This window comes from Borostomias antarcticus (genome assembly GCF_949987555.1).
Source record: "Borostomias antarcticus genome assembly, chromosome: 5".
Lineage (NCBI taxonomy): Eukaryota > Metazoa > Chordata > Actinopteri > Stomiiformes > Stomiidae > Borostomias > Borostomias antarcticus.
This window is the reverse complement of record NC_140238.1, coordinates 29,152,133-29,162,016: the sequence shown is the minus strand read 5'-3', so window position 1 is coordinate 29,162,016 and position 9,884 is coordinate 29,152,133. Positions and strand designations below refer to the sequence as shown.

Here is a 9,884-nt window from a genome sequence, read left to right as displayed (position 1 = left end):
ACACGGGATTCAAGGAAACACTATCAGAATTCAAGGAAACACAATCAGAATTCAAGGAAACACAATCAGAATTCAAGGAAACACTATCAGAATTCAAGGAAACACTATCAGAATTCAAAGGAAACCGTTCAACGAAGTAGCGCCTATCTAAAGATGTACAGTATGATGCTGTGTCATATGATAATCAAATGAAGCGAGATGGTGCTTTTCTCTTTTCTCTCTCTCTACTGTCTCTCTTCTGCTTTGTCTTTCTCTCACCCTCTAGCATGCAGCTCATATGGAGAAGAGAAGTGGAGGAAGGGAGCAAAACATCAAGGCAAGGCATAGACTGAGGAAGGTCACTCCGGTCCAGCCCCCCCCCCACCTCCTCCTGAGGAGAACTTAACGTCTTATATTCCTTTTTCTCCTGAGAATTCTTAGAATGTGCTGTGTGTTTGTGTGTGCGCGTGCGTGTTTGTGAGGGTGTCAGGGGGGAGAGTTCAGTCTTCTTGTCCTTATATAGGATGTGTGCCCTGCTGTCAGAGGTTTGGTCTCAGTTGGGAGCCCCGGACCGGGCTATATAACCCATCTCCACACACACACACACACACACGCACACACACACCACCGCGGCCCTAGAGCCCTCCCACGCTCTCTTCTCTGACACTCCTCTCCCACACGCTCTGCACTCCATCACACACTCTTTCACTCGTACACACTCCTCTCCCACTCACTCTTTCTCTTCAGACTCAGATTCAGCACAGTGGGAGAATGGCCCCTAAGAAGCCGGAGCCCAAGAAGGAAGCAGCCAAACCTGCCCCACCTCCCGAACCAGAGAAGCCCAAGGAGCCAGAATTTGACCCCAAGAGCATTGCGGTGGGTCACCTTTGTATGTGTGTGTGTGTGTGTGTGTGTGTGTAACAGAGAGAGAGAGAGAGAGAGAGAGAGAGAGAGAGAGAGTGTGTGCTAGCGAGAGAGAGAGTGTGTGTGTGTGAGAAAGAGAGAGAGATCCTAATGTCATCACTGTTCCTTGCCTACAACTGGTGTAGGAAGTTCAATGTGGGCGAGCGGGTGGATCTAGACTAGATATCTTCGTCTCCTCTCTCTCTCACTGTCTGTGGGATTTCCCACAGACCACTCTGTGTATAGGACAGCTTGGTGGACGTGAACATGTGTTATGTAGCACTAAAAATTCATAACCCATTCTGATGTCCAGTCTGGCCATCTGGGTCGTGGTGTGAAGATAGATAAAATAATTCCTGTGGGGCAAATTTGAGGTACGGTACTTACAGTAACTAACGTTTTAGATGCAGGGGTCTGCTCTGTATGAGATAGTTTGGTTTCTATTGGATTCAATTGACAGTTTTGGTACCAGCGATTGGAATGTTTCTGGGGGGGAGACTTTTTACTACGGCCTGAAACATCATCCATGGAACTGGTGGAGTGAAGAGTCTGAGAGATCACCTGGATTGAGTGAGACTGAGGGAATTGAAGAAATCAAATCCTTCCCTGATGATCTATAAGGGGAAGTGACTCAAGAATCTACAATGTCTTCCTCTGCCTCAGGCTGTTTCCTGTTAGCATCATGATGTATACATAGCATGGCATCATACTCTCCCAGAATGCATCACTCTCTCCATACTTCCAGAAACAGCTTAGCAGTTACTCCTGGCCTCACTAACGGGACCCACAGGACAGACCAGCATTCCTGTGTGTGTGTGTGCGTGCTAGGGAAGATAGATAACTCTTTAAAGATTGCCCCTGCGGTAGATCTAATAATACCAGGTCCTTTGTTTCAGGAGGGAAGGATTAGAGTGTAACCCAACCGTCCTTCAGAGACAGGCTGCTAGGATTCCCCTGGGCGGTCTCTGTCTCTCTCATGGCTCGCCCTACTCACCCACACCACACATACAGACACACACGCACCAGTACACTCAAAAATATTCATGTAGACCCCCACCCCCTTCCCCCTGAACAACATCAGCTCCAATGTAACCTTCTTACCTTTTCCTTCTCCTCGCAGATTGAGTTCAGCCCTGACCAGATTGAAGGTACGCTACAATATAACTGTCACAAGACAGTGCAATATCACCTTTCCTAGCTCATGTTAATGAACATAGTGTTAACAATGCTATTGTTTTTTTTCTTTGTGTTTTACACATTTCTCTTCTAAACAAGAATATACCAGTGCCATGTATCAGTGTGGTTAATACCAGTGACAAACGGTTCATTATAGTTATCAAGTGTTACCTGAGAGTGAGAAGCCAGATTAACCCGGCACTTCCTCCTGCTGTTCCTCTTTCTATTCCCAGAGTTCAAGGAGGCATTCATGCTTTTCGACTCCACCACCAGTGGCGCGATGAAGATCAGCTATGCCCAGTGTGGTGATGTCATGAGGGCACTGGGACAGAACCCCACCAACAATGAGGTCATGAGGGTTCTAGGAAAGCCCAAACCCGAGGGTGAGTATGATTAGTCAGCCCAAACTGGACGGTCAGTACAAAATCAAATGATTAATGTGGCCTGATTGAGGTTGTTATTCTCTTCCTGTCTGTCTGTCTGTCTCTCTCTCTCTCTCTCATCTCTTTCTTTCCCTCCCTCCTCTATCTCTCCCTCTCTGTCCCCTCAGAGATGAACACCAAGATGATCGACTTTGAGACCTTCCTGCCGATGTTCCAGCACGTGTCCAAGTCCAAAGACCAGGGCACCTTCGAGGACTTTGTCGAAGGGCTACGAGTCTTCGACAAGGAGGGCAATGGCACCGTAATGGGGGCGGAGCTACGTCATGTGCTGGCTACTCTAGGTCTGACCCCCCGCCCACACCTCTGCAGTGACCCCACCGATACACCTCTGCCAGTGATAGAACGTTCCGTCTGTCTGCTATGGTTCTTAGTAAAGTGAAACGCAATGTGAATGTGTATTCTAGTATGTTCAGAGGATTCTCTCTCCTCTGTGAATTCTAGAATGTTCAGAGGGTTCTCTCTCCTCTGTGAATTCTAGAATGTTCAGAGGGTTCTCTCGCCTCTGTGAATTCTAGAATGTTCAGAGGGTTCTCTCAGTAGCAGAACAGGTGGCGTTGAGTTTGAGTTTGAGCCCCCCTGGTCCAGACTCCAGAGACTAACATCCTGTCGCCTCCTGCAGGTGAGAGGATGACAGAGAAGGAGGTGGAGCTACTGATGGGAGGCCAGGAGGATGGCAACGGCTGCATCAACTATGAAGGTACTTCGACGCTACCACTAGTGGAAGTTTGAATGCAGGATAACTGCTCATGTCGTGAAGAATCACTGATCCAGTCTCTCTCTTCCTGTCTTACAGCCTTTGTGAAACACATCATGGCAGGGTGAACGAGTGGGGGGCGAAGGGTCTCCCCCTGTTCCAGAACTCCAGACAGGGCTGGGGGAGGTCTGTCCTCCCTTTTTCCCTTCTCATTCGAGGTGCTCGCTCCCCCTCCCTCGCTTTACAGTCCTCCTGTCTTCCCTCCTCTGGACACTGGAGGCTGCCGGTCATCTTTGTGTGTTTGTGTGTGTATATGTGTGTGTGTGTGTGCTAGTGTGTTTACTGTATGTGACTGATGGAGGAGTAAGGGGTGGATGCGTGTGCCACAGTTAGTCTCTCCGCTGTCCAGTTGTATTATTTATTGATGTTGTATTAGTGTCATATGGATGTAATGTCATCAATGTTTCAACAATAAATATTATAAGTGACAAATCCTGAAGTCTAAGGTAGTGTTACCGTGACCAACAACACCTTCATGATTGGGGTTTCCCTTCATCTCCTTATTTAGATGCTCATTAGCCACCACTAGTCTCCACAGGGTTCACAAAGGGTTTGAATAGAACTACCTCTCTCCCCTGAGACCATCTTCACAGTGAGGGGGTCTCCTCCCCATTTTAGGTAGTCCTGAGGAAAGACATGAAGCCCTCCCCAAACACACATACACAAATGTACACACACACGCACACACACACACACACACACACACACACACACACACACACACACACACACACACACACACACACAGTAGCTTTCTGAGGGGCTCTCTTGTTTCACTGGGGTGGCTGGGGGGAGGGGGCATCTGCTGGCACTCCCACACCCCCAGGGATTCTGGGTAATGGGGTTTGATGAGAACATTCCAAACAGGTGGGAGACAGCTTCGGGAGGGATAGCGGTGCTTGGGGAGGCTGGAGGAGGCAGGGAGGGATAGGAGAGCAGAAGGGAATGATGGGATAGGGAAGAGGGGAGGGATGGGGGGCGGGGGCGGGGGTGGGGAAAGTGGCGGTTGAAGAGGGAGTGTGAGGTTCTGGTGTTATTACTGTTCAGCTACGGGAACTGGCTCAGTTAAGACTGAGAGACTGAGACTCTGAGACAACTGTCAAGATCTCAGATACTCCCCGAGCAGTTACCCGGGGCGAATCACTGGGATGCAGCTGCTGCTGAAACACACATGCTCACACAGACACACCGAGACACACACACACAAACACACACACACACACACGCACACACACATGCACACATAATCTGGAATGTCCTTCTTTCCGAAGGTTATTCAAACTGTTTATCCTGACTAAAATTAGACATTACAGGGAGACAACACAAACATGCTCTGTCTGACTGGCACATCTTTTATGTGATCCACCTCAGCTGTTGTTGAACTGAATCTGTGCCCTTGTACCAGTGTGTGTGTGTGTGTGTGTGTGTGTGTGTGTGTGTGTGTGTGTGTGTGTGTGTGTGTGTGTGAGTGTGAGAGAGACAGACTCAGAAAAGGGAAGAAAGGGAGAGAGAGAAGGGAAGAGCGAGAGTACTGTATGTATGAGTAAGATGCTTTCTAGGCACAGGCATCTCCAGACCTGAGGCAAGAATCTCTCAGCAGATGGGGTGTGGGGGGGGGGGTCCTCCAGTCAGAGTTCATGTGTGTGTGTGTGTGTGTGTGTGTGTGCACGCGCGTGTGTGTGTGTGTGTGACACCTGATGCCAGACAATCCTCTGGACAATAACCTTCGTCTGTAAACAATCCCTTACTGACGCCCCCACACCACCTGCCCAGGAATAAACCTTGACCTCGTTGGTCCCTAGCATGGAATGTGTGTGTGTGTGTGTGTACGGAGCGCAGAGGTATGGCAGTGAAAGGCGCAGACAGGCGTTCCCAGCGTGTCTGGTCAGTTAGAGCTGTCTGAGTCAGTTTAGCAGCAGGCAGGATGACAGAGCGCTCGGTCACTGAAAATACCTGCAGTCTGTTTGGACAGCAGCCCAGTCTATGCATGGAACATTTGACTAGGAGGCAGTATCATGGTGGGAGGTAAAATTATCTTTGGAGCCACTGTTTCACTAGTAATGTTTTTAGGAACAAGGAATAAGAGAAAAGATATAGCATTCTTGGTCTCGTTTCCTTGGTATTGTTTCCTTTAGTAGTCCTACATGTTTATGCCACTTTATCACAGGAATGTCCTCAATTCCATTGTATGGCTAATGTTATTATCATCTGCAAGAAATCAGCCAGGGTAGGTGGTAGGACACAAGGTAGATGTACAAACTCAATGGGCCATGATAGGCTATCTGCTGAGTCTGACCTCAAGATATCAAGGCACTCCTGTAGTCAGAACAAGACTGCCCTCTTGTGGTTAAGAGATTCAACACCATCACACTCCGTAGTGCTTCTCATTCTATGACCTTTGGTGTCCAACATCATGCATGCCAGATGACAACAGAAGCAGCTGTCTCTTTCCCTCTGTCACTTTCCTTCTTTCTTTCCCCTTTATCTTCCTCTCTCTTTCGATCTCTGTTCCATCCTCTCTCTTTCTCTCTCTCTCTCTCTCTCTTTCTCTCTCTGCCTCCCTCCTTTGTATTTATCTGGAAGAAATGGTGTGGTTGCTAGGCAACTCCAGGGGCCACCCCCTCCCGTCCTCATGGTACAGAAGATACTTCCTGTCCAACTGGTGATGTAACCACACACACACACACACACACACTTTATGTGAGAGTCTGATGTGCCAGCGGCCCTATCTATCTATCTATCTATCTATCTATCTATCTATCTATCTATCTATCTATCTATCTATCTATCTATCTATCTATATATCTATCTATCTATTTATCTATCTATCTATCTATCTATCTATCTATCTACTCACAAACACCACACACACATGCACGCACGCACGCACACACACGCATGCAAGCGCGCACACACACACACACACACACTCACACACACACACACACACACACACACACACACACACACACACACACACACACACACACAGATTGTCAGCTTTACTCTGAACTGACTATGGGAGTCGAAAGAAACATCTTTGATACTTGACCAGCAGGTTTTCTTAGGTAGCCTACTCATCAACCCCACTGTAACATACACCTTGACATCAGTCACCAGTAAACCTACACCACAGCCAGTGGGGGACACAGGAATCCAGCAGTCCCATTCATAGCTGTGTTTTTCATGACATATCTAGGACATGCCTTGTATAAATCACAAAAGCCTCTGGCAGAAGCAGCAACACAATGTCAACTTTCTATTCTGAGAGCAGAACATGCTACACTTAAATCAGTAAATCTTAGCAATAATGATAATCTCTGACAGCAAAATCATATCTTCATCCACTTCATTTGATTGATAATCGATTTATCGTGTCCAAACACAGGAAATGTGTGTGGTTCAAAATGCTCTGTCTAGGGATTCTGTCCATTATGTGCTGCTCTAGCGCCCTCCTCCTACTTCAGGGCATTTGAAGTATTACTCCTATCTGCCGGGGTGTGCACTCGGACTGACTGAGAGAGACTGCAGCTGGATAGACGATAAAACTCTGTCTGCCAACCAGGTAAGAGAAGCCTGATTTATTTTAATCATAACACTATAGAAACTGCACATAGTGTGTTTCCTACTTTACCTTGAGGTCCGCGGGTTAATGACCAACTCGAGTTCTTTCGTTGGAAACCAAAATGCGTCGTTCTTGCTTTTCATCTCCCCTTGAAGCACACTGAGCCAATCTTTTCACCGTTGCCAGGGTGAGGGGAGAGACTGGGCCTGGGTATCTGGAGAGGCTAAGCTAGCCTGCTAATCAGCCAACTACCTAATTGGCTAGTTGGCTGGCTTTCTTCGCGACAGGCAAGGGGCATCAAACAAGTCGTGTGATTAATTCGATCAAAAGTAGCTAGCCGGATAACTGGTAAAATATGTCATGGTGGCTGTTCTTTTGTCGTTAGCTGACGTTAATGGCTTTCATTTCGTGTGATAGCCAATGTCTAGTTTGTTGTTTATTAGACTGTCGTAATATGTACAAATTAAACTAATGGGATAAGGTTAGCTTTAGGTAGCTAACGTAGCTATGTTAACAGCCAAGTTAGTCAACGAACTGACCGTTTGGAATGAAGGTGTGAGGTGCAAAGCACGAGGACAGCTTCTGCCAGGTCGTTTTTGAAAAGACAGCTGGTTAGTTCAAATGTAACGTTTCACTTGATTTGTTTTGTGACAGCGACTTTACTGTTTTTAACCTCTGTATTTGGGGGTTTCATTCGTTGGTCAACTGTGGAAGCCGCTGTTCAAGTTTTAGTGCTGAATCACAGCGCGGTGGTGAGGGATTCCTCTGTGCTGCTGTCCGCGGATAATGGTGCTGATGTTGGCGGAACCGTCACCCGGGGCTGCGGGCTACGCCTTCCACAATGCCGCTCCGCTGCCAAGGTTACTTTTAGTTGCTGTAGATTATCGTTTCGCAAATGTAAAAATTATGCCAGGTACGCCTATATGCCCACTGAGCAAAGACACGTCTAAAAGACGTCTTTTAGATGTATTTTTCGGACGTCCAAAGACATCCAATTAGGAGCCAGAATGAAAGTTTTTTTTAACGTTCAGATATTGAACCCGTTCTGCACGTCCACAGACGTCTTAGAGGGGTCCAAGCCAGACGTTTGAATATTGAGGGGTCCAGCAGACGTACAAATGGGGTTCTGGACCGACGGACGTTATTAAGACGTGATCTGAACGTCTGGCGAGTCAAATTGTTGCGTTTCTCGCCGTTTTATAGCCTAGTTATGAAAGTTAAGTCTCTCCTTCTGAACGGAGACGGTTTTTGGGGCTCTGTTATACTCGTTTCATTACCGAATTTGCTGCTTTGTCTCAACCACCGGTGATGGCGATTCACTGTCTGTAGCTGGACGTGTGGATTTGAATAGTGTAGCCTAGGCTGATCTAGTAGGTGTCCAGCCCCGAACACACTGACAGTCTACCTGAAGTCCGTACAGTAGGCCCAAGAACTGCTTGAATTTGTGATTCTGTGTGTAAGAAATAGAGAGAGAGAGAGAGAGAGAGAGAGAGAGAGAGTGTGTGTGAGTGAGTGAGCGAGCGAGCTCCCAGGCGGCGGGCACGCCTTCACGGCTGTGTGCGTTTCCGTGGAGCAGGCATGCTGTCAGCCCGGTACTAAGTAGGGATGTGCACGGTTAACCGATTTCTCGAGTACCCGAGTAGGCAATCTGCTAGTCGGAAAATAAACACTACTCGGTTAATCTAAAGGCTATACAATATGGCATGTTTGGCCGTGAAAGCGCGCATTTCTGAGCGCCTGTGCCCTTTTTCAATTGTTACCAAAGAGGATAGAGCGTTGGCGGCTGCCTGGAGGAAAGCGCTGTACTGTATATGGAGTCTTTTTAAGAGCGCTCCGGCACAGGCCCATGCGCGTATAGCCTACTCGTTTTCCAGCCTATAAAGAAATATTGAATGAATAGGCCTGTTGTTCAATAAATCTATTTAGTTTTGCATGGACATTTCTCTAATGAAGGCTTGACGCCGAAACATCCATTATTGTCCAATAAATTGGAAATAGGCAGTGAGTGCCGCGGTGCTTTTTAGATAACGCTAAAAATTAATTCACTTGTTATCCGGCATCGGCAGTAAAGGCTTGGTTTAATACTTAATTTATATTAGTAAATTAGAGGTCTGGTTGCATATTGTAGGCTTAGAGTTTTCAGAGTAGCCTAACGATAGGCTTAATAAGCTATGAGCTGGGCAGTGCATCCAAATTAAAAGGCTGCGTTTTTCGATTCCGATAGCTTCATGAAAACCTGTGGGTTATTCAATCTGATAAGTAATGCATCCAACCACACATCAGCTTTTAAATATGTTTATTTGCAAGGGCATGGACGAGACATGAAAGCACCGCCACGGTAATAACGGCGGAAAAAAACGTTTTCCCCTCCGAGGGGGCCGGGGTTCAATGCGCTCTGTCTGGACGGTATCTTTTTTTGAGTAATCTTTTTTTTGAGTAATCGGTTACTCGAGTAGGATCAGGTTAGGTTACTCGGTTTTAAAATTAGTCGAAATTCCCATCCCTAGTACTAAGCGTCCGGTAATATTACCGTTCGCCCTATCCCTATTACATTTGTTTGATGAAGTACAGTGGCCTTCTCCGTTGTTGACCATTGATTATTAGAACGAGGTCACATATCTTTGTTGGCTTTATTTCATTGAAGCGCATTTTCCCTCCGCTCTCCTATTCCTCATCCGCCCACGCCCATCTTGTGAACGTGTGCTACTATATCACTAGCTAAATACTGTAGCTACTCACGTCTGTATCGTTAGCTGTAGTCTGGGATGCTTTCTAGGGAGGCGGAAACATTTCTTCCACATGGCTGGGCAAACGTTATGCTCAAGACAGTCTTATATTGATCATTCAGTAAAGTAATTTTTGATCAGATAAAAAATATGTCGCAATCAAAGTGTTTTGTCTTGATCAGATCTTCTGAGTGATATAATATCCTTGCATCCGATAGCAAGCTGTCGCGTGTTCCTGCAGCTGTCTATCTAATAGAGCCTAATGACCCGTCCAGCCGGGGTGTAATGTGATTAAAGTGACCTGCACACTGCACATGCAGCCTGGAGAAGCACATGTT

General features: G+C 46.9%; 1 protein-coding gene across 1 annotated transcript; it reads left to right on the top strand.

Annotated features, from left to right (window-relative positions):
- Nucleotides 1-750: 750 nt before the first annotated feature.
- myl4 (myosin, light chain 4, alkali; atrial, embryonic) lies at nucleotides 751-3,323 on the top strand (the record flags this gene model as incomplete). Its single annotated transcript, XM_084437865.1, has 6 exons — nucleotides 751-855; nucleotides 2,003-2,030; nucleotides 2,292-2,441; nucleotides 2,609-2,782; nucleotides 3,121-3,198; nucleotides 3,295-3,323. The coding sequence occupies 6 exons, from the start codon at nucleotides 751-753 to the stop codon at nucleotides 3,321-3,323; spliced, it is 564 nt and encodes a 187-aa protein (XP_084293991.1).
- Between the last annotated feature and the right edge of the window lie 6,561 nt (nucleotides 3,324-9,884).